The following is a 26,404-nucleotide window of genomic DNA, read 5'->3' on the forward strand; positions in this document are numbered from 1 at the left end:
TTTAGAGGGGAATCTTTACCTGGCTAATACCTGGTAATAAACTGCATTGATGGTTGGATAGAAGAAACACCAGACATTGCCCTTATTATTTTGAACCAGTTTATTTGAGAGGACATTTTCCAAGAATAAGCAGTCAAATAAAAGAGTTATAAATTTAATCTTCTGTTTAATGTTGCCGTTGTTTTCACCCTTAGCCTGTAAGGCATAGAGTAAATGGAAGCACAACTGAGAAAGTGTGTCTGGACAAAGAGTCCACAGTTCAAAAAAACTGGATAACTGGAGAGGTCCAAACTGCAAGACCATAATGCTAAAATGAAAGCTCTCAGAGAAAAAAGAAAGAGTTTAGTAAGATTAAGATTATAGAAGTCAATTACCAGTCAAGTGAAAATTACCCATCCTCAATAAAAGTCATAAACACTAATTAGCTCGTGAATTTCCAGCAAGTTGACTTAAAAGAACTTTGTTTTGGAATTATTTTTAAAACACTAACATATTACTCACACAGAACTTGTGTTTCCTGACAAACATTTGATCATTAAAGGTGTCAAAATCAGATAAGGGGCTTCTTGCAGGTTATCAGTCTGATAGCAAAATTATTTTTCTCTTTCTTAAACAAAAAATAATAGAAATATTTAAAACACAACATGATTTTTTAGTAGAAGAAAACAGTCTCAGCTTTGGTCCCTTCTGGGATATTTTTTTCCTTTGTAGAGAAGAAAGTAAGCTAGTAATTACAACATGCAGCTCTAAGACCAATTAACAATCTGCAACATGCCCCACTTCTTTTATCCTCCACTGGTAACGCTACAGGCAGCATTAGCTGTCTAATAAATAGGTGAGCACTGCTTAACACTTCGCAAGGTTTCAGCATTTCTCTTCACCCCTGGCATCAATTCTCTCTCTCCCTTGGCTATTAGCAGATCAGTCTGGCAGTATGCAGATGCTGTTCTGTTGTGTGCTCCAAGACACACACTGCCTTTAGGCTCCCTTGGGCTATGAAAGGCAGGTGGCTTATTCATGTTCTGAAGAGAAAGCTTCACTAATGACCTCGCAAAGGTCTCCAAGAGATATTTTTTTCCTAGTTAATCAGCCAGACAAAGAATTTACTTCTGCTTAGGAAGGGTGGATATTTGTAAGGTAGCTTTTAGTAGGAAAGGGCAAGTGTTAAAAGTATTTTTAATATACTTGCATTTCCTGAGAGCTAAATAGTTCCATGCCCAGCACAACGCACCATGAGGAAATATTAAAACTGAATGCACTCTCCGTATCAGCCTATACAGGGACCAAGTATATAAGCATTGGTCTATACAAACCCCTGAACTGCATTAGCAACTGCAATTTTTTATGCTTCAGAAACACATGCCAAGCACCTTTTTCAAGGTTGTAGTATTTGAGTTATTTCTTCTTGGAGTAATTATGGAGGTGTAGCTAATACAAAAGCATGCAGGTGAATTGCCTAGTGCTCACTAGTACCACATGACACTGCTGCTACCAGGAAAATCTGTACAGCCAGATCTGTTTCTTCTAAGATTCCTGCTAAGCAGTATATGAACAAGCACAGGATAAACGCTTTCCTTGCCTGTAATAATGAATTCATACCCACACAAAATTGACTAGTTTGTCATGGTGTGACAGAACGCACAAAGAGGGTGTCTGTCAAAGAGCACATCACCTGAAAATCTGCATCCTACTTACTAATGTCTTCAGAAAGTTGTGGCATATGCACCTTGAGGATCTAAAGTTTATACTGATTTTCATATTATATGCTCCTTGCAAGTTTAATAACAGCAGTTTTTCTGTAATAAAATTAGATATGAACAAGGTAGGTTTTTCAAATACATTAATTAGTTATGCTCATTAACATAAGTAAAAGCAAATACACAGCTTACAACAAATAATTTATCTTTCTTCTCCACCTCTTTAGACATCCAATTCCACATACATATTTAAGAAAGGCTAATACTAACACCCACAGTCTTTATTTGGATGTTACCTGTAGAAAACATTTTTGGCACTTCAAAAAAACAGGAAGAATTTGTGTGTGCATGTACTCAAATATATAAACACATATAGACACATTAATAAACACATATTTATATACTTTCTATATATTGTCTGCTTTTTTCCAACTGCTTCAAATAACAAATGATAACTTCGTTCTCAATTTAGCTTAACAGAAATATTATTGAAAAAAAGATCAGATTTTTGGCTGCTTTGTCTGCAATCTGCTCTTTCTCTGTTGGTTAAAGAAAAGAAGAACTTTATGAAAGTCAATAGCTGAGAATCTGGTCCTTTGCATTGGCTTGCTACATCCCAAAAGTATCATAAGTGCACCATGCAACCCTTGAGTAAAATATGATCTCTGCCTTTTCATTCACCCCATCCCCACCCTTGTAGATCTCATTCTCCACTTGTAGATACAACAGTGTCCACAGAGCATGAAATCTGTCCAAGGGATGGTCTAAACTCTTACAAATAGAACTATTCAATAGACCACATGGAATTCTTCTGCACTACCACAAGGAATAGCAGTGTCATCTTTTAGTGTTTGTTCTACATGGCAAAAAATTGCTTTAATTACCACCAATATGATGCCCAAAAGAAGATAAGAAAACAATCTCCAAATAGAGAAACCTCAAAGTGGCAGATTGAGAGATGTGATCCTGCTCCTCTGCTTCACTCTATTGAAATCCCACCTGTAGTGCTGCTTCCAGCTCTGGGGGGCCCACCACATGAAGGACACGGACCTGATGGAGGGAGTCTAGAGGAGGCCACAAAGATGATTAGAGGGATGGAGTACCTCTCCTATAAGGAAAGGCTAAGAGAATTGGGATTGTTCAGCCTGGAAAGGAAAAGACTTTGGGGTGACCCAACTGCAGCCTTCCAGTCCATGAAGGGAGCCTACAGGAAAGATGGAGAGAGACTTGTTACAAGGAGTTGTAGTGACAGGACAAGGGGGAATGAATTCAAACTAAGAGAGAGTAGGTTTAGATTAGCTATTAGGAAGAAATTCTTTACTGTGAGGGTAGAGAGACACTGTTCAGAGAAGTTGCGGAATCCCTGTCTCTGGAAGTGTTCAAGGCCAGGTTGGATGGGGCTTTGAGCAACCTGGTGCAGTGGAAAGTGTCCCTGCCCATGGCAGGGGTGTTGGAGCTAGATGATCTTTAAGACCCCTTCTGACCCAAACCATTTTCTGATTCTGTGATTCTATGTCTCCTTACTTCCTACCCAGTTCAAATTCTCCTTGAATTAATAGCAACAGTCCAGCAACCCAAAGTCCAGAAAGACAGAACTTACTGGCAAAGGACTGGCAAATGCTGCCATGTCTTTACTGGCTTCCAGACTGGACTTGGCTTGCAACTACCAGTGAGTGCACAGTCTAAGGTAACACACCACTGTTAAATACAGACACCCACATTTGAGTCAACAAATACACTCCTCTCCACTGCTCTTCATAAGATGGCCAAGTTACAGGTACATAAACAATGCCACAAGCCTTTGGAATCTGCATCCATATATTTCATAAAAGAATTATTTACACTGCACCCACAGAAGCATGGCGTTTACTCCACACATTCAACTCAGTGCTTATTTTTGTCACTTTACTGTCACTTCTCTCTCTGAGAATAATATGTAACATTCAGGTGGGGACCCAAATAGTGTTTTGCAGCCAAAACTCAAAGAGGAAAAAATTAAAAAGTAAAATTTAGGTTCAGTTAGGACGGGAGAGCAGAAAGAAGAATATGAATGCTTTATCAATTATTTTAATGCAAAAGTTTTGGGGCCTTTTCCTCATGCACTACTTCCACTTGTTCTGACTCAGAAGGATGCTTGGATTATTATATCCTTTTTGACACTGAATAGCCTTAAGTAATTCTATTTTCACAACCACACTAAGATAATTTTCAGTACTTGGGGCATTGCACTGTTCCTATCCAGTTCCATGTATGCAAAAGGAAATGAAAAACACATATTGGGGCAAAATGATTAAAAATATATTCCTCTTTGCACCCCATGCCTTAAAAATCATCTAAGGAGGAAATACTCTCATTTAAAAGGTCAGGAAAATCCCCTCAATGCTTTGGGTTTGGGTACCAGGGAGTGCAACATCACTCTCTAGTTCTGTGCACTCAGAACATTCCCTCTCCTGTTGGCAGGCCTCTTACCTCATTTCCATTCCAAACTCATCTCTTCTGCCAGTGAGCAAACATGGCTTTGATTTGTACATTGATCCAAGCAATGACCACGTGCACACACTCCACCGTGCTCCTTGACCCCACACCCACACGCACAAAATGCTTAACAATGCTCTCGCCCAGGGCTGACATGGATCACGAGCACTGCCACTTGCAGAGCATTCACTCATGACTTCAAGCGTGCCAACAGCCCTTACTGAGGCTGCAACTGCACAAGACAGCTCAATTCTTGCTAACCAAACTTAAGCCAGTCTTGCTCTATTTATAAAGCAGGCACAGCATATCAGTCTGATGAACCTTAATTCAATTTAAATAAACTTTGGTTGGTGTAAAATATAATGTGCATTTGGCCAATGGACCACCTAGTGTAAGAAGCCTGAAGCAGTAATGTTTTAATGCATCATGCCCCTGTGATCTGCAGCCTCAGAGTAAACAAAACAAAGTTTGCTTCAAAAGTTCACCTCATACTTTCTTCCTACCAATGTACTCAACTATTGGTGTTATGTTAATAGAGTCTACATAAATGGTCTTCTAATCACTTGATAGATTGCTTAATAAAGAAGTAACTTCCATAGTTGTCAATTAGTTACATAATCAGCAAGTATTTGCTATCCATCAAACAGCAGCAAATTCAACTGCAAAACACCAGACTGTATCAGGGGAATGGGGGAGCAGGGAGAAGACAAGAGAAGAAATCAAATTAATATTGTTAGCATTTCATGTCACCTGCACAGACAGTATTTTGATACTGATGTAAAGTCAGTTTTACTCCTGCTGCCCAGCAGAGCTACCAATCCCCCTGCTACAAGTTTATAATACACTCAGCTCCTCTTCTGAGCTGCCAGAAGATATGAGCAGATCAGGACCTAAAACTGATCTTACCAACATGACAAAAGAAATTTTAAAAAAATCCAAATCAGCATCACCAAAAACAATCCCAAAAGAAACCCTTTTCCTATTGTTTTGGACAATCAAACTATTGCCAGACCAGACTTAATATGCACTACTTACTACACATCTTTCCAGCACCAGCATTTGGTGACAAATGATTTCAAACCCTCCCAATTAAAAATACTTTTTGTTCTTATTTTCCTGGGAATACACAAAAAAAAAAAACCAAAACCAAAAACCAAAACCAAACCAAACAACAGCAACCAAATCCAGACACAGACCCCAGATGCAGAAGGATATAAAGTGGAAGAAATTACTATAAGACTGAAAAACACAATGAAAGAAGCAGTTCTCACTGAAATCTCAAATTTGGCTTTATTTCAGCTAAGATGGTCAATACTACTGCTGAGGGTAATGCTGAGATTCTGACTAGAACGTACTGCAAATCTGGTGTGCTAGAGGTACAAGACCTAGTTTCTTCTGACCTTCACTTAGTACATTTCTATCAGTGAATATGACATCTATTCTGTCCACATTGCAGTGTGCTACCTTTGCACAGAAACAGATGCAGGAAGCAAAATTCACATCCTCAGCTCCTCCAGTTTCATGCACCTACCACTGAACAATCTTTTGAAAGCTATATAGTCAGCAGAAAGACAAGGTTCCCTAGGGCAATGAATTATATATCACGGTCACCAATATCTGTACTGCCCAGTGACTTCACAGGAGCTGCTCATTTCTTTGTGGTTAAGCCCACAGGTCAGAACAGAAGTACAGGTTGTGTTCTGTGGCAACAACAGAACAAGAACCATTACTCTAAAAGATGGTTCAGCTATACTTTGTGTTTTCATGTTCCTGATAATAGAGGAGTCTGGATAAAAACACTGAGAGTATAAATGAGCAGGGATTCTATTTATTTTCAATGGAAATACTTTTGTCTTTAAGTCATCTTGTTTAAAAACACAGCTATGTATGCCACATGTTTTCACTAGGATTTTAAAAGTCAGGAAAGGCTGGACACATAGAGTAGCAATCCGAACACCAAAAATAATGTTAAATGTTGCAAACCACAGTATTAACATGTGCCAGTAAAGTGAATCTTTACAGCATGACTAGATACATCTCCAGTCAACCTGAGTTCAAAGTTACAACAAATTCTTTAGAGATTACAAAATAAAGACAAGAAATGGTTGGTGAAGAGAGAAGAAAGGAGAGGTCTGCAGCAGCTTCAGCAAAATTAAGATGTGACTAGTTCAATCCATTAAGTGGCATTTGCCATTTTGTGAACAACAGACTTGTGAGGGAGCAGGCACAGGAAGTGTAGTCAGCAAACCACCTTTCCTGTGCTAGAAGGGGCATGCAGTTGGCTAATCTCAGCAGATTGTCTACTGACACACACTGTTTCTCAAGGCTTCAGCACGGTATGGCAAACATTGATCCTTCCTTTCCTTTAAAAGCCTAAATCTTTCAAAAATTTTATGCCAGATTTTCTATACCTGCCCTCTCAGGTTTGTGAACCAGATCTTCTTCCATTTCCAGCCTGGAAAGCAACATAACATTGAAACACTACAAAAGTGTTGCTTTTGTTCCCTCAAAATAAAATCATGAGCACAAGAACCACCAATGAATGTGCACGAAATTTTACCCAATGACAACATAAATGCACAAGCAAAGCATTTCTTGTGTGTCTGCATGTCTGGTTGGCTGGACAGAACATTCTACCCAGTGAGAATACTGGGTGAACAAATATTTATTGAGAATTACTCAGCTGTGATACAGAAGGGGATTCATGGTATGGTGCATCTGGACTCCGCTCATTTTTTATGAGATAATTGCACCACAGACTACCTCAAACACGGCATGACTGAAGGATTTGCCTTTTAAATTTAAGAACATGGAACGGACAGGAATTAAATCCGTCATGCCTCTGTGTAGCACACAATGGAGGAAGAATATAAATAAACAGGCAACCAGAATGGTGCAATAAGAACAGGATTAATCCAAGTGTGATTAATTCAGTGTCAGATTAAAATTGATAGTGCCAGCTGTATCGGGTCCATTCTGCCACATTATTCTCGCCTGTCATTTTTTTTACGTCCATCTTCTTCCCATTTCCTCGGTGGATAAACCTGCAGGAGAGTTAATTGTCACATACATGGATTTAATCACATTGTCCACACCGTTTGGGGGCCTTGCCTTCAGCGATCCATGACTAATTGTTGTGGTAATTTTTCAATCATTAACAGCACCGCATATGCTGCGGACAAATCCCCCGGCACCCACTAAAGCCCCGGCGGCCAGCGGCGCACACGCCTCCATCAAAGCCCCGCGCCCGCCTCGCCCACCGCCGGCTGCATCCCGCCCTCGGGGGCGAGCTCGGCGCTGGTGCTGCTGCCTTTAAGGAGGGAGGGGAGGGGTGGGGGGGCGAGGAAGGACATTAAAACTCCATCTGGGAGGGCTGGCGGGGCTCTCGTTGTCTGGGTGCGCCCGTGGGACGGAGTGGTCCCGGGGGAGCCCTCGGGCGGACGGAGGCACGGCTCCAATCACCTCGGCAGCCCGGAGAGTCCGCTCGCCTTTCCCCTCTCCGGTAATTACACGCGTTTCATAAGGAACAAAAAGGCGAGCCAAAAGCTCCCCTCGTGCTTCAAAGGCGAGTAACGAGCAGAACGTAACAAATTGCTGCACCAGCAGCCCTGCAGCAGCGGGAAGCATCAGCGCCACGGCGCTTCGGAGGGACCGCGGGGATCATACACAAGCGCCACTGCCTGTCCAAGCTGCGTGAACCAAGTGACCCCAGCTCAGCTGGCAAAGAGCTCATCTGGGGAATGAGGCGGCCGGCATTCCCAGTCACCTTCTGACTTCTTGTTCCCGGAGCAATTTATTCACAGGCGGAGGTGTACGACACCCTCCAACGCTGTACGCCCGGGTCCCTGCAAAAACCAGTATTGGGTTTGCAGCTTGGAATGGACCGATTGGGCAATGTCATGTTCTCCTCTCGCTCACCACCTCGCTTCCAAACACATTAACATACTGAGCTGCTTTATGCGCCTGGGACGTCATACTTATAGATGATACATCCCCAAAGAAGGCTTGAATAGGGGAAGGAAAAAATCAGATGAGATTCTGCAGCACCTCTGCCTTGAAGAGACCACTTTAAACAAGATGGCATTTCAGCAATCACCCCGGTGGCTTTAGAAAATGCTGACAGAACATTTAGTTATTGAAAGCTATAGTAGCAGCAATAGTGACTATTGAAATAAAAATGCAGGCAAAGGAGAAAAGAGAAAGAGGAAAAAGAAAAAAGAAGGAGAAAAATAAGAATTAAGATCAAAACAAGGCAGGATTAAACAAAGGCATGACCCTCTTTGCTCTCTCGGAGTTGGGAGAGAGAATCCCCAGCTACACAGGGGAGTAAACAACACCATCCTAGACTTGGTTTCTGATTCAAGCCTCAAAGAAGAGAAGGGAGGGAAAAATCCTGTCCTTCCCACAAGTTTCTGACAGTCACAGCAGCGGCACTCTTATGCAATGGTTACATAAGTTGTGCCAGGACCGGCGCCGTCCCCACTCCCTGCCCAGGCTCGGGGCAGGCAGGGCACCCCCGCCTCCCCACCACTGCATCACGCTCTGCTCTGCTCGCCCCGGGGCCGCAGATGCGGGGTGATACACAAATACACAATAATCCTCTGCACTTTTTATTCTTTTTGACATCTTTCTCCCACTATCCATGAGTTGCTTTCTGCAAGAGTGGGGGAACACTTAGTAGCACACAACTGGAATAACCTTTCTTGCTTTTTTTCTCCCCTCTCGTTATCCCAAAGAATACTGCCCTCTCAAACCAAAGGAAAGGGTGAACAATATGTAAATAGTTCCTTGATTAATTTCTGCACTTAGCAGTGTTGCAGCTATTACCACACTGCATTGAGCCGGTGTCACTGACAGCAGAACCACATGAAGTTTATGGAACTGCCTATAGCCTACCAGAGATGACAAAAGATCCCAGCAATGGCAGATGGCATGTGAATCACTGCACAGGCAATTAGCAGCTAGCTGACGGATTTTGACATGCTGGGGAGGACAGAGGGGGTTTTCTCTGCTCCTAGCAGTTCTCACCAGAGGGGATGGAAATAGGCATTAGTCTCACTTTGCCCCCACAGACTCTTTGCAACCATTCTTACTAAGTTTGAGGCTGCTATATTGCTAGGCACTTATAAGCACCCAGTGCAGAAAGATTTGCAGCAGCAATAAAAATGCTGTCTTTTTACCTTGATGAGAGCAAGTCACAGCTGCTGCAAAACAGAGTGTTTAGGCAGAGGAAAAAAAAACCAAAAAAAACCAAAACCACAAAATATCCACCTATGCAGCAAATGAAGGACCTCAGCTGCCAAGCCAAGTGCTGTGAAAACATTACAGTGCTGTAAACAGTGATTGAAAATGCATCAAAAACACTGAATGCTTCTAAGCTACAATGACAAATGTATTCTGGAACTGTTCAAGTTGGATACCTCTCAAAATGAATTTTTATGGTAGACAGTGGTACTAAATTTTGATCAGAGAGCTAATGCAGAACCCTTCAGCATGAGCCTAGTCAGCATATATCTTAATCCTCAAGTCAGTAAAAAGAATAATACAAAAATGTTCTCGTAAAATAATGCCCAGCAAAGGTCTCCTCTGTGGAGGCTGCAGTGCAGACCTTGGATAACACTGAAGCAGGGACATTATTCTGAGCAGTCTCAGTCTGACTGGTAGTATTGTGAGCAGTAGCACTCAGAAGACTACTACCATAAAAACCCAGGGTGACAACTGTTAGTTTTCCTAACATTTTTTCATTTTTTGCTCATTAGTTGCCGGGTCAGTGCTAGTTTGTGTAATCTCTGCAGTGGGGATTCTTTCTGTACTTTTTATTTGCTCAGTGCATGCTCAGGTACAGTAATCCCTTTTGGGGGGCTCCTTGCACTGATGCAATTAATAGCATTAAAAAACCCCTCCAGTCTCACAGCACAGGTGCTCTGCCTCTAGAAGTACAGCATCTAAGCAACCCTTTTTGCTGGAGGAAAAGCTCTACCAGCCATCATTGATACCTGGACTAAGCAAGGTTATCCCCTTAAGAAGGGCAGCGTTCCAGCCTGTATTTTTCCATCCCAAACTGGGCATGCTGGTAGGGATTCTGAAGAGGCTGGATGATGGTCCTTTGCAAAGAGACAAGATGCTGACAGTAAGACTTTCATCAACATCTTGCTTCCATATCAGACAGCTCTTCCCATGACCTGCTCAGTTTTGCATTTCCCAGGAGCCAGAGGCTGTGTCTGTTTTCCAAAGCCTGTGACAGACCTACAGCATGCCATTCAGCACCTGCTTACAAGCTACTCTATGCTGTGGGTTGCCCACTCCTCACTAAAATCCATGGTTGGGCCACTCTACTTCTACCAGCTAAAGATCTACTGGATACACTTGCTGACTTCCCAGGCTACTTTGCAATTGCTGTCTCACTTCCATTGCTATTTGCAACTCCTGATCAAGCCTGAAGCAACAGTGAAAAGTCAATAGGTTATTATCTCCATTTCATACGCAAGTAAATTGAAGAAGACTGTGACTGCAACAGAGATGTTAAGTTCCAGCAAATGCTGCTAAATAGTTTTAATATAGATATGTCTTCCATGCAGTTAACTATGCAAGTTTTGTAAAGAAAGCAAACACCAAATCAAATAAATCAATTTTCAGCTGTAAGCATGCCTGTGATCTGATCTTATTCAATACAAAAAAAATGCTACATACTTCATGTACATGATTACTAATCATCAGGACAGAGACAAATGGTATATAATGGTACGAAATTTAATACCATTCTGCAGATGGAACCAAGACTACAAATATATTTAGAATGTTTGAGAATTAATTTGAAGACCTAGTAATTTTTTTCATATATCAGAACCTTCTACAACAGGAACAGATCTAAGGATCTGGTGGTTTAGGCATTTTGCCAGCCACCAAGACCAGAAGCTGTAATTATGCAACAATATGGCTACAGGTGATGTTTCAGCAGCTGTAACTCAGGTAGACAATGATCATCCAAACAAACAAGGAATGATACCCCATGTACATCTTAATCTTGCCTACTCTGACAGCACTTAATCATATGAACTGTAATGTAACACATTGAGTGCCATTGAATTCCAGATAAATTGTTAACATGCAGTTTCAGAGGATCTTCCAAACCTTTTCTAATGCATCAGTCCAAGTGCACCAAGCCAATTACATGTTACAGGAACGAAAAACAAGCCCTATATGTTGTCATACTAAAAAAAGTCTTATGAATCTCAGGGAGCTTTCACATTACTTTGGGATATACTTCACTGAATGTTTGTTTTGCTTCCCCCACCTCAGAGCTTCTTAGGGAAAAAAAAAAAGAAAAAAAAAAGAAAAAAATGCACTAGCAACCTTTCTGAGCCAGAGATAAATTTTCAGGATTAATTGAAATGCTCAGAAAAGGATGCTGTAATGAAAAAGCACCAAAAAAAGGAAATGTGTGATGCAAAGAGTTACCTTCCAAGTGGAAAGTGGCAAGGTAGCAGTAAATGCTGCCCTTCCTGAGGACAAACGACTGAGGACAGCCAGTCTCTTTCTCAGTGCAGTGTGAGGTGACCTGAGACAAGTCACTAAGTTGAGTAGTGTCACACTTTCCTCAGTGAATTCATCAAACAAAGGTTTCAAATGGATGCACTTCAGCAGCTGAAGAAGACACACTGCTAACAGTTCCATACATTACTGCTTTGTCAAACCTATGGCACCCACAGATATTCCAAATCTGGCTTGGATCAGGGTATTTGCATGATGACCAACAGTAAGGTTTGAGAAGTTTTCAATAAGGTGGGACTCCACTGCAGGAAGACTGAAGTCTAATAAGATTAAGAGATAGTGGAAGAGCCATGCAAGGTCTTGGGAAAATACATCCCTTCTAAGCCATTAGATTTAACAGCTTTAGCTAGAGGTTTTTCAGATGACATGACTGTATCAGAACAACACCAAAACCATTTTCTCAGTTCCAGTTCCTACTGTGTCTTAAACATCAGGTGTCAAGAAACAGCTACTGCATCTTTCTTATTCCCCATTTTCATCAGTGCTCAGTTTCTCATACTTATTCCTAATATAGCATTTTATTCCAATTCCACCCTTACCCTCAGTATGACTCCTCCTTATGCCTTTCATCAATCCCAGAACAAGATTTCAGCTTCCATTTCACACCTCTGCAGACATGGAAAGCATGTCTGTACATTGGATTACCCAAACTAAAACTCATTCTACAAGAACAGTTGAGCAAGAAAATCAAAGTAAATGGACCAGGTCACAAACTGTCAACAGAGGCCTTCAATCACCTGTCAAACACCTTTATTGTTCAAGCCATAAACCCAGAACCAGGAGTAAAGCAATGCCTGAAACAAATCCTAGCCCTCAAAATTCAGTGTCAGCACAAGACTTCCACAAGAAGTGGAGAACAGAGCTGATGAGCTCATGCAGGCACCTCCCCTGCTGTCAAACTACCTTGACACAGTTTCCTCAGCTGTGGTTTGAAAATCTTCTTGGAGTTGTCCTTCAGATGGCAGCATACTTGCTGCAATTACTCTTTTCTGGTATGAAGCCTTTTGGGTGTCTCCAGGGAGCCTGGGAAGGCCCTTCCAGCTCTGTATTGCACAAATGTGTGGAACACATAAAAGAAATTACAGATTCAGAGTCCCTCAGTTCACCTTCCTTAAAATCCACCTGTGAATTGTACCGTCACAGAGCTTTTCCCTAACTTAAGGTGTATGCATTTTTCTTCAAGCCCCAGGAGAACAGAAATAATGAAAGGGAGATGGGAGTAAAGCAGCAAAAAGGTCACTACAGGAGAACTCTAGCTTTTCAAATTTGAGCCTTTCAAGGAAAAAGTTGCTGATTTTCTCTTCCTGCAGAGTATCATAAGGCAGCAAGAAGGTCATTGTAGGGGAACACTAGCTTTTTCAAAATTGAGCCTTTCAAGGAAAGAATTAATGATCTTCTCTTACTGCTGAGTATCATAGATGCATGTGTCATAGAAAAAAGACAGGAGGCTGGCTGTTAAAAATAAGTGAAGGATGTGATTTTTTTTTTAAGATTGCAACTTTGTTTCTACTTCTAAGGACTATCATATTAATTTAATCAACAAAAACAATGCCATCATGATCTCAAGTTCTGGGCATGCCTACTTTAAGTGGCTGCTGTTCCTTCCCTTCCTCTGATAAACCTAATAGTCAATTTAATGAAGAACACCCGAATGGGACAGGGCTCTGAAGGTTGTTAAACTTTTTTTTTATTTAATTATTGATCCATGAAGAAGAGGAAAGAACAGGACAGCATTTTCTGCTCAACATCAGAGCAGCCACAGAGGTCTATAGGAAATGACCAGTTGTACTATGACTGCAAGCACTCCTATGCTTAGGGCTAGACGACCCAAATTTCCATCTATCTCATCTTCTAATTGCACTCCCTCTTGTTTTTAAATAATATTTCCTTCAAAGTAACTGGTCAAAAGTCCAGGTCAACACCAGTGTTTATGAAAGTTGTATAATATAATAATTATTTTTTTAAAAATTGGCCATCAGTCATGTGACTGTCCACTGATGATCTTGCATGCTTTCCTACTCTCCCCTCTCCTGTTTCTAAGACTCAGTGCTTCTATGACAGCCACAAAGATGACAGATACAGAACTACTGATGGGGCACCACAAAAACCACTCTATTTTCTATTCACTGAACTACAGTCATACATATTGAGTGCTTCTTTCTCTCCACCCCAGACATACAGGCCTGCTTCTACTAAGAAGCATCACATGCTGCCAAAACAAAAGAGCAGTTTGCTCCTTGTCCCACTAGGACAGCAACTTACAGGGTCACATTTAAAGCAATGCAGATAGTCACCCGGGCATCACTCTCATCACCTGGATACTGTTCTAAAACCACATATATGATGCGGAACAATCCCGGGTATCCACTTAGGATGCTACAACATTTTTCTGTTTGCTAACAGCTCCTCCAATCAGCCATATGCAGAATATTGCAAGTGCTTATGCACAGTCTGCTCCACTTCACTATTGATGTGTGAAAGCTGAGAGCAATGTAGCCACAGTAACTTTTGTTTAAAACTAGGGCACAATTAAGTGTATCTTCATACGGCTTAAGTGAGCTCCAGCTTCCTGTTCTGGAGTGGCTCTAGTAAATTCTCATTATCTTTGTTCCTATTGCTCACGTGCCTATGATGTGCAAAACCTACAATCTAGTTATCATACCTCCTCTGAACATGGCCAGAACCTCAGGAACCAAATAAATAAATAAATGACCATGAGAGGCGCACATGACAATCTTGCAAGCAGAGAACCCTAGCAAAAATAAACTCTCCTGTATAACATGAACTGCCACCTCTTATGAAATAAATAAAAAGAGCAGCAGCAAGTGGCAATACAGCTAATGTACAGTTTTTCCTTGCAAGATCACCAGTTTTTATTCAATAAGACTATAAAGCAAGTTAACACTTGGAAAAGTGAGTAATTCCACTGCTGTCTCGATTGTGATGAGTTCTAATACATTAGCAGAGATACCCTGGCAATTACAGCTTTTGCTGTGCACAGTGCAGTAGTATTAAAACAATATTTCCCTGAGATGAAAAAAGGAGCCCCAGTCAGGAGGTTTTTGAAACATGCTAAGCAATTCTGAACTAATATGAGAAAAGGATTCTCCTTATTGTACTTTTTCTTTTGGAATAATTCATTAGCTAAATACTTTTCAGCCAGTACAGTCAAAGCCCTAGCTGGAATCTCTTGCCTTATTTAAGTAGATCCTACTAACGTTTCTTCTGCTATAATCCCCACTGCTATTTCACATCAATCACTGTTCTAAAAGAAGCTCAGCAAATCCACTCTTAAAAAAGAATAAAATAAAAATAAATAAAAAATTAAGAAAGAAAAATTTTAAAATATTGAAACAAATAAACAAATAAACAAACAAACAAACAAAAACAAAACAAAACAAACAAAAAAAAACCCCACCAGAAAAAGCTCTGAATTACTATGTTGGTGACAATATCTGTCATTAGAACAAAGAAGACCTCTACTTTTGAACAAGTAACTTCAGAGCTTGAAAACATGTTCTTTTGTTACTTTTTCCTGTCTCTCCACAATTTCAAGATAAAGTAGAAATAAAAGTCATTGCTGGGTGAGGACTTGAACATTTCTAAAACTGCAGCCACCAGTTTAGGGACTTTTTAATCAGGACTTTTTTTTTTTTACTTTTTTTCTTTGATAAAGACAATATTTTCACCCAGAGAATATAGAACTTGCCTAGATTTTCAAATATTCAGCTAAAGTTTTTTAATAATCCCAATGAACTCAAAAGCAAGGAAACAAACAAGCACTTTCCTCCCTCTACACTCCATCTTGCCAAAAAAGAAAATACGCACAAGATGACTTCCATGATTGCCTATTAAATTCCATTTGCTGCAACATACAAAAGTTTCCTTGGACTCTGCCACTGTATTTAGGACCAAACTTATTACTGATGCTCACTTTATGGTCATCAGAATAAATAATTTATGACATCCATTCTGCTCAGGAAAAAAGAGATATTGCTTTAATACCTATTAGTAATCTGTAAAGTTATTTACATGGGGGAAAAGTGTTAAGAAAGCCTGACACTTTTCCCTGATTCATTTCAGGTACACCAGCAAATCCTACCCCAAACCAGCTGGTACACTGCCTGGAATGGACTGTCTCCTCTCTGTAGTTGTGCTGCAGTTGCCTCGAGCAGCCTGGAAGTGTCAAACCTGATCCAGTTTCTCTCCTTCCTTCTGGAAAAATGTTTATCCATCACAGCATTATCACCTTCTGAACACCTTTTTATTCATGTGTTGCAGATTTTATCCTCTCTACTGCTTGTAGTCACTTCCTGTTTATGAATAATGAACAGGAAAGTAAATCTGGGTGTCTGAAGATGAAGCCCAAGCAATACTGAAGCTAAGGTAGTCTTTGAAATACAAGCAGAAATGGCATCAGTGGGGCTGACATATATTTCTACAAAGCCAGAGTTTATAACACCATGTAAGGTTCTTGTGTTGGCAGGCAGTAGTGACAGAGAAGCAGTGGCCCAACCCTGGCTCTTGAGCTGTTCTGTGTTTGCTCACAGGCGATTCAAACAGTGGTCCCCAGCCAAGGCCGGCCCACGTGGTCAGCAGTGGATCAGCAGGCACTGGCACACAGACAGCTGGGCAATCCAATCTTCTCCAGCCAGAATGAGCCATGAGAGGCTGGTGCCACTGGTTCAGCCTGGACTGCTGCCACAGCTAGGCTGTCAGCACTAGAAAGCTGCCACTCTCTCAACTATGTGACATGATTCAGTTTTCCCTTCCCTAATCCTTGTCCTCTTAAGACATGAGCCTCACTCATCACTAATAAATGGCATGGAATTCCAAAGGCTGAGCACCCACACACACTGCCACTGCTTTACTATCTTCTTTGTACACCTGCAGAGCAGAGAGGGGGAAGAGATGCACGACCAGCTCCAGCAGGAGACCTGTGTTCACCCACTCCTCTCACCAACTACCAACCTCAAAGACAAGAAATGAGGCACAACAGAAGTACCCTAACCAAAGTTTACCCCTCCAGAAATGAGAAACCAAGATTGCATCTGCAATCTAGAGCAGAAAAGTACTTTCTAAAATGCTTGATCTAATCTCAGCTGAACTGAATCTGTCTCATTTAAGTTTTGTGTATCAGAGTCAGAAAGAGTTAGAGACATGCCTGTAAAATCTCTTCTCCAGCCTCAGCTGGGTAGTCCTGGTAAATGTCCTGGGAACAGCAAAAATGAATATTGCAACACAACAAAAACACCCAGAGGGTATCCCAGCCTGATGAGGAATTATAAATTATATTAGGCTCATTGAACCAACTCCTGAATGATTAAAAACATTCAACATTCACCATATAACAGCGTAGTAACTCAATAGTATTATTTAGATGTATTTTCATTTGCATAAATGAAGCCAAGAGAAATAGCATTTCTGTGCCACGAATTGTTGCTCTTCAAGGTTTCTGAGAGTTCCACTTTCTTTTGCTTGGGAACTGCTTAATAAACTATATTCATCATTATTTAGCCTTCTCTTGTGTGTGGTGCTCTAGTCCTCCTACAGGATCCCAAGGAGACAAATAATAGTGAATTACTAAACCTTCAATTTACTTTTGATTAAAAAACTTAAGGGAAGGAAAAGCATTGCATACACATGGGCAAGCTTCTTGAAAGGCAACAGAAACTTTGGAAGGTGCAACTGCTTATCTCTTTTTTTCTTCTCTAGATTTCAAATGGACTAAAACAGACCTCAAATATGTTGCGGGGAGCTCTTATTCACTTATTGGAAAGATGTGTCAGTCAGTCAAATAAACACTCACGTTGATTTAAAAGTTTGTGTTAGCCCAAGTTAACTCTTTGTCACATATAGTTTCTTAAATTATGAAGATAAGAAACTTATATTCCAACTAAAAATGCAACCTTCCCCAATGAAAGGGAAATTATCCTCTAAATATACTGGCATTACTACTCTTAACACTAAGCTAGGAAAGTCATATAAAACCACAACTCAAATGGCCATCCAAGTTTTATAATAACTAGTTACTTCCAAGAACCAATCCTATACTTTTTCTTCCACAAGATATCCCTGTAAACAAATAACACATTTCCCAGGAATAGGTATAATAGAATTGTTATTAAATGGAATACTGTATTTGTTCAATATATACAAACACTACAGATGGGAAGCAAGCTTATACTAATTCTTTTGAAGAATCCCAACTTTAACACAGATAATTAATCTATCAAAGGTAATAAAATCAGAGAAAGCAACATTTCAAGAATTTTATGGGCTCCTTCTGCATGAAAACTTGATGAAAAAACAATTTTAAAAATAGAGTTGTAAATTAAGTAGAAGACAACAGGCAAATTATCTCGACAAGGAAAAGGGAAGGACAGAGGCAAGATTTAACTTTATAACACAACACACACATCAGACTTGATGGTGTAGTCAGAGATGTTAGAACAAGAAAAACAAATAATAAATAAAACAAGGCACCCTTTGATTGACATGAACGTCACCTCTGTATAACTCATTTCTGTGTTTTGGATTACTTATCAAGGCAAGACTTGGATTTCCGTCCAGTCAGTTCAAAAGAAACCAAAATAAAATCAATCCCAAAAAGCAATCCTCATACAAACACAAGTAATAAACTCTCTTCAATTTCTTCTTTGAGTAGAAAGGAGTTAGAAGAAATAACTTTTCTATATAGGAGTCATCCCAATTTTAAAATACATGCTCTCTAGAAACTTGAACCTCTAAAGTCATAAGAGTCCAGATCTAATCCTGCCAAAATTTAAATCCCAAGCTACAGCTCAGCTCATGTGTAAATATGTAGTAGTGTTGTATCTACTCCCTTTGCAGGACTGGGATGCAGTTAAATCTGCAGTCACAAAGGAGGGTGGCACTAATTGTTAGTCTGAAGATGCTAAGAAAGTGGCCAATATTTCTGCTGTCACTTGCTATAGATGATTCCTTTACAGTCAAGAGATGTGGTAGTCAACTAAGAACACCCTATTGCTGCTTCCCACTCCTCAACTTACATGACTGGGCCTTTATATAAACTATTTAAAAGTCAAGTACATCTTTTGCTGGTAGCCACCCAGGTGACTACAATCACAGCTCCTCTCCTCATACAGACAGGATGGAACACCACAGATATTCAGGGAAAATCAGGTCTTCTTTCCTATTATTCCCTTATAAACTGGTCAGCATTGTCTTAAGTACACATATCTCTGTATGTGCCACATCCATACATTTGTGGGTATCTCTAAGTCTGAAGAAGAGAGAGAAACATTCAATCTTTCTCTAAAAGCCCTCAACTCCACACCAGCTTCATGTCTGAGCAATGCAAAATTTCAGTGGCTGCCAGCTCAACAGAAGGTCTCTCAACTTAGCCAGATGTGACAATCAGTTTTTTCTGATTTACTCTGTGTGTGTGTGTGGAAAACCACACACCAAATTAAAACAGGCCAAATATGTCTCACTCTGTTTTTAATTGGTCATCAATTTGTTTTATTTGTCTCATTCTGTATTTATTTTTATACATATATACACACATGTATGTATGTACGTCTGTGCAAATGTAAATCACTAGGATTGAAGGAGACAAAAGTGACCTAGGAGCTGAGATACAAAGCTTGGATTCAACCTCAGTTTCATCAACATGCAACCCTTGGGAAGTCAATAAAACTCAGATGCTTCCTAATTTCCCATTAATTTTATTTAATCTGAGACACTGTATCTTCATGAGATATTCACTTTACCTTCAGGTACCTGCCTAAACTGAGAGACTCTGCTCCCCCTGCAGTCAGATATAGAAAGAGGCCACCGAGCAGATTGATCCAAAAAGCTCCACACATTCAAAAGGAAGCTTCCATCTGACTGGAAGACCTTTGTTCTCTATTGAGTGTAAAAGGACAGTAGGAAAGCTCACTTTAACTAAGGCAGCTGCACTCTGTCTGCACTGTGCATGTGTGTCAGCCTCGGTGCACTTCAGCTCCAGCTCACAAGCTGGAGTGATTATACTGCTATCTCAGCATGGTCTCAAGGGGAGTAAGCACAGGAAGGGCTGGGACAGTCAAAATCCTACAGCAGTGTGGTTGCGCAGGAGGAGACAGTGACCTAAACTGACCCCTGAGAGATTTGGGATGCAGAACTGTGAAGCTTATGCAGCAGATTTAAATTCCTTTGGGTGCTCCTGTGGGAAGAACCAGTCAATCCAACAGTTTTACCTCATGCTCTTGGGAGGCCCCAGATGCCTGATACACCAATATCTCTGTAAGTTTAATTTCACCTTGAAGGGTTTCAGGCATTGAATGCATTATATTTACCCTTCTATACTACATCCATACAAACACATACAGCATTAACTATTTCAAGGTCCCCACAGAGGGCTGTTAGCAGAGACAGAACATGGGCTGGCACATGACTGAAGCCACATGCACCATCTGCTCAAACATTTTAATGTAATTTACCAGGGAAGAGCTGAGAAGGGAAAAAAAAAAATTGATGAAAAGAGATTAGATTTCCCCTTGTTGAAAATACCTCCTGCTGCTTGATATATGAACCTAACTCACCCATAACTAATATTTCATTTAAGAACATATTCAAAAATGAAAAAAATTTAAAAGTCCCATGCCTACAAGGTAACATTGACATAATTCTTCTGTTAACCTGCTGCCCACTGAGAACTGTCCAGACTGATAACCCTATTGCCAAAGTCAAAAAGGAGTGGACTAGTTAAGAACTTTAAAGTTGTTACTTCCACTCAAACAGCAATTTCCATGAACTTCAATAAAGAAGTAAAGAAAGATAAAGATTTAGTTACTGCAGCACTGAAGCCAAACAATTTCTACATGTTAAGCCTTGTATTTGGCTGAAGGTGGCAGACCTGGGCCTAGTATTATTTCAATTTTGGGCATAAGTCCTGCAACTGAGCTATAAAAGGGATTCCAAATGGCAAAGATTTACACTTCAAGAATCAGGTTTCATGGCAAACCATCTTCCACCTTTTAAAACAAAAGCAATGTTTTGAAGAACTTATGACAAACTTCTTTTGTCATGTTCAACAGTATTCATTAAGATGCTTAGACAGGATCAGCAATTTTTCCTCTGTTAGAAATACTCACAAAATTAACAAGAAACTAGGACAACTACCTTTGCTATAAATTCAGCTGACATTTCCTCTTCCAAAGCACTACACCATTCCCTAGTCCTTTTAAGCTGACAATAAAAAATAAAAACTTTAAAAAGCCATAAATAAATAAATAAAATCAGTTTCATAAGACTGTTAATTTCTGATGTGAAAAGTAGAAAAATCTGCATACAGCAGGGAAGTTCTACCAATTCCTCTTATTGGTACCCTAAACACAGCAGCCTTCATGACTCATAACTTTAGGAAATGAGACCTCAACCTGAGCTCCCCCCAGAGCTGAATGTCTGGCTGTGTGCCAGGATGCTTCAGCCATCCACTAGCAATCAAAAGGCATCAGCAGCAGCAGCCATCATCCCAAAACCTCCCCTTCTTTTTCAACTAAAGGCTTATTAAAGGTCAACACAGCAAAATGAATATTAAGAATTATAAAGAAAGGAAAAAAAGAAGCCTGGAAAATATGTGCGCAGGAGTGATCATGACTCAACACATGGATAGGCTCCCACATAGGGAGGGATTGCCTGACCAGAACTCTTTGGCTTGGAAAGAAGTCAATGACGAGACCTACAACTGAAATCTAAACAAATGCTGAGTGGCTTAAACTCAATAACTCTTCTCACATGACAGAAGAGCTCTAACTGTATCTCTAAGTTGCTGGTCAGAACAAGAAAAAAGTGATTCCTCATGCAAGTTAAGCAATTTAAGACACTGTAGAGAGTAAAAGTTTACTGGGACTCAAATATTTCAACAAATGCATAGAAGAAAATTCCACACTGACTACTGAAAGCAACTTTCCATTTTCAGCTCAGGAAAAAGCTGAAGCAGCTGTAGGAGTGTATCAGGGAGGGATCAGTATTATCACGCCTGTTCTACTCACCTGTAGGCACTGGCTTGGGAAGTCATCATGATACAGCAGTGCCTTGGACTTGAGGCTGGATCTGCTGTGCCACCCTTACATTATTTTACTGTACACCTCAGGAGTTAAAGAACGTAATGAGAAGTCTTACCAAAAACATTACAGAATTATCTTCTTTGTGTTGCTTGTTTGTGGGTTTCGGTTTGTTTCGGGGTGGGGGGAGAATGCTTAGGTTTAGGTTTTATTTTTAAATTATTTGGCTTATAGTCTCATGATTTTGAGGTAAACTTTAGTTCAATTTACTTGCTTCTGTCCTCAGCTAACATATTCTGCAACAGTGAGCACTGAGAACATTGCCATTGATTTCCATCAGCAAAGGATCACACCCTAACTGCTTCCAATTTCACAGTTACTAAGCAACACTAAGTGATCACAGCCTCTGAGCAAGCAACGTCCTGTATTCAAAGGTTTGAATTGTAGAACTCCATAAAGATTTGGAACTTGGGCACCTACCAATGAACACTAGCTTCACAAATCTTAGATAACAAAACTCTTGAAGCACAAAAATACATACCTTGGGTGCTGTTAATTGAAATTAGCTCTACTGAGCTACCAAATTTCCTTGTATACTCATCAAGGACCTAAAAATGAGAGTACTTTCTAATATACCACAAAGTTTCTGTATTTTTTTCCAGGACTTACCAGAACAAACCCCCTTTTCTTTAAATTGAAATTCATACACAGCACTCCTATTAAAGTTACGTATTCAGGTATAAAGATGAAAAAGAAATCACACAAAACCACAAAGTTAAACACCATCATCCATGGGCAAACATGTAACATCACCCCTTATAATGCAGTGCATTTTTGGAATGCTGCATTTTTTTTTAATAATGACATAAAAACACTGTACTAGGATTTATGTTTTTCTTTTAAAACAGCATGACTGTTAGAAAGATTATCACTGTTAGAAAGTAGTAAATAACACTACCTTCTTCTTTTTTGTTGTTGTAGGAAACTTTCCTGAATGCAAACAACTTTTAAAAAATAACCAATAGCTAAATTTGCTTTAATGAAGATGGTACATGCAACCTTTACTAAATTATACTTGCTCATCTACACACCAAGACATAAGAAGCCTTGTTTGCTGCTAACATGGAAAATCTGAATGGTGCAGAAGACTGGATCCATTATCCAGTGAATGACTAAGAATGAGGCTGGCAGTTCTCCCTTAGAAAATTCTGATCTGGTCTAACATTTAAAAAATGGGAAATTTCAAGGGTGAGAAAGTGATATGGAAGCCCACGCATGAGAAAGCTAAAGAAAAAAAAAGTGCTGTAGAAACCTCTGGTGTTTCATGTACATCCATTCACACACACACAAATGTATACAGTAATTGTTTTGAGACACAGTTTAGCTCTTTTCTCACCCATTAGAGGATCCTAATCATAAGAGTTGAGCAACATAAAAGCTTTTGAAGCAGAAAGCCTGACATTGGTGGGTTACATCTAATGGAAACAATATTACACAGCAGTCTTTCACTTCCGAGACTGATTAGAAACTCTATTGTATTTACCACACTATGAAGATAATAACCTGCGAGAACATTAGCATAAATCATTAATTCATTGTGGGGAAACTCTGGAAGAGGATATCTTTCTAAAAGGAAAATGATCACATTAAAGTGCAAGCAAACTTTGAGGAAAACAAGCTGTGCCAAGTAAATGGTGCCAAAATTAAGTAATTTGTAGTTACCATACTTGGTCTTCAATAGGAAGAATTTAGAGCACATGAAAATACAACAACTTAGCAAACCAATGGGAAAAAAATTAACTGAGTGTTACATTTACGTTGGCTATCTGGAAGCCCACTTGCTGGAATTAAACATATAGATCATATTCCTAAAGGCTCACGTACCTAATAAACAGTACTGGAAGACACTGAACAACACAGGACTGAGCACATGGAGATTGTCCTGTGATTGCTAAGAATTGCCTATCCTCAGTAAACAAAAAAGCAAGTATGCAAAATTCTCCACATTAAAAATAATTAGAAAAACTCCACCAATTTCTCTTCTCCTTCTTTAATACTTATGTTTTAAGTCAGTTTTAGTAAGCAAAATGGTCAGGTGACATTGCTCTGTAATAATTTCAATTTAAATAAATGATGTTGCTTTTAATGCAATTTACAATCTCCTAAGTAACCAACCTGAAGAGAAAAACAGCAAAACAAAAGAAAAAAGCTACCCACCATTTACCCAGCGACCAAACAGCAATATGAAAAATATCACATTCCTCTTTCTATGCTTTAGATACAGAGGAGCATTTTGATATTCCAAATATTAAGGGATGTATTTGCTACTGACACTTCTAAATCGTTACTAAGAATGCACTTGACATCTCTTGGGAAAGAAAAAAACACCGCACGCTCTAACCTGCAGGTTCTTTTTTAAAGCTGACATCTGTCTGTCTCCTTACTGCACAAAATAAAAAGCAAGCCTTCTGTTTGCAGTCTTCAGGTCACTTGCTCAGTTGCTACCCTCAAATCACAGTGTGCAAGGGCTGCATTCCACCTGAGGAGCATTTGTGGCGGCTGCCCCGAAGAGATGCCTGTGCTCACCAGGGTAGAAGGGGGCATTCCAGGCTGTGAAGCTGGAAGTGTTTGTTAACAGACATGTCAATGAAGTTAAGGAGTTTCAGTACCTGAGTTAACAAGCTGCTGCTCCATGACCCCGCAGCCCAGGACCTCCATCCATTCTCCTTGGAAGTTGATCTCCATCTCAAAGGAAGGGTGAGTAAAGGGGAAGTAGCAATCTACCCATCTGACTTGCAGTCCTGTAGCAGTGTTTAAAAAATAAATAAATATGAAAGGGTGTATGCTTAAAAGGCCATCCCTCCAACCATCTGTAAAACTTGCCCTTCAACTAATGACATGAATTACAGCAATCCAGAGAAAATAAATAGCAAACAAACTAATTTACAACACTTGTGCCAGGCGATAAATCTTAAAACCTGTAGAAAAAAATGACCATGTCTTTTCTAATATGAAAAATGCTTTGTGCAATTCAAGCACCCTTTGAAACCAAATCAATCATCTGTCAAAGTCTAGCAACCACCTGGCATCGAACAAAAATGAGCCAAGATAATGGGAAAGTCAGTAATTTTGTTATTCTATGCACCAGGAAATGACTAACTGCTTCTCACAGGAAAAGCCAGCTAAGTCTTTAATTTTTACTTAGTATTTTATGGATCGTTTAGGCAAGTAATTTTTTTTCATCAAAACTTAATTAAAATACAGAGCTATTCTCTCTGTATATGTTTAGAAATGAAAGTTAAAACCAGATATTACTATACACAAACAGAAATATATTTTGACAGAGTTGCACATTATTAAGGTATACAACACACACACACAGCATTCTGGACCTGGTAGATAAGTGAAAGGGAAAAGCCCCACTTGGTAATTCCCACCATCCTCCCCAGCTCAGCACCTCTGCAGATACCAGTGTGCAGAGCAAGGAAAGTCCTAGCAACTCAGAGCAGTGCAGCCAGAAGAGGGCAAGGTCTTCAAAAGGGCAAGGGCTGCAAAAAGCAGAGTTGTTGTCAAAGCCCTCATTATATTTGATGACTTTTAGTTCTTCTAATGATTTACAGACACTTTGTTTCACTAAACAATTTATTCTAACCATTAGGTGTCAGGAAGGAAGTCTCAAAAACATGAACCATAAAAACTCAAAAGATAACTGAAAAGCAAATTCTGTAAGCTAAGCTAATGCCTTAACCCCAAATACATCTTCTTTTCAGTTAGGCCAAATGCTAATCAGAGTTAGGATCATTAAGAACCAGGCAGCTTCAAAAATAAGGAGCACTGCAAAGGTGGTGTGGGTGACAGCAACTGTTAACATTCCTGGTTTGATCTTCAGGTTCTTTTGGGGCTGTTTCATAAAAGGAATGTAAAACATGAGATTACATGATTCATACTAACAGTTTTTCAAATAAAAGTATTTTATGTAGCCTCAAGAATTAGATCTTCATTGATTACATTTGAAACATGAAATATGGCCACAGAAACTGAAACAATAAATGGTGCACATGCATGGTGCACATGCATGGCCAAGACATAAAATATCTCCTAATAGTCACAGAGAACTTTTCTAGATGCTATGAAATTTCAAATGGCAAGGCAGATTTTAAAACAAACAGACTGGTACTTCTACATTTTCTCTGCTTTCTTAAAAACCAATCTCAGGAAAGTATATGAGTAATGAAAAAGCTTTTTGATAATTGTATATACAGAATTAAGAAAACTGGAAGTATTTGTGATAGTTTCATTCACAATTGCACTGTGACTTACAGCGATCACTTTATTGCTCTTTTTTGTCTGCTTGACAATAAAAAAGTACATAGATGAAAAGAGTCACATATACAGTAGGATGGCATGCAGAAAACATTTTTTTAATTTCCTGATCTTGGCATTTTTAATCCTTGGGCTGCGCACATATAAAATATTCTCATTTAGCTTGCAAAATTTGCAACTGCAGCAACTACAATGAATATTCAACTAGTTTGTGTTCAGTAACAACATTCAGATAATGGTTTCTTATTAATCCTCTGATTACTTAAAAAATGAAGCTCTGGGAAAAAAATGACTCCTCAGCTGTTTGTTCTTAATTAAAATAAATTT

The 26,404-nt window shown here is 39.7% G+C and overlaps 1 protein-coding gene across 2 annotated transcripts in view; it reads right to left on the reverse strand.

Annotated features, from left to right (window-relative positions):
- FARS2 (phenylalanyl-tRNA synthetase 2, mitochondrial) overlaps positions 1-26,404 on the reverse strand; it is a 238,587-nt gene that overhangs the window by 138,616 nt on the left and 73,567 nt on the right. For both annotated transcript variants that reach the window (XM_033055717.1, XM_033055713.1), the window contains one exon: positions 24,424-24,555. In XM_033055717.1, coding sequence (XP_032911608.1) covers positions 24,424-24,555 — 132 coding nt within the window. The remainder of the gene's footprint in view (positions 1-24,423; positions 24,556-26,404) is intronic.

The sequence above is a fragment of the Catharus ustulatus genome, chromosome 1, assembly GCF_009819885.2.
Source record: "Catharus ustulatus isolate bCatUst1 chromosome 1, bCatUst1.pri.v2, whole genome shotgun sequence".
Lineage (NCBI taxonomy): Eukaryota > Metazoa > Chordata > Aves > Passeriformes > Turdidae > Catharus > Catharus ustulatus.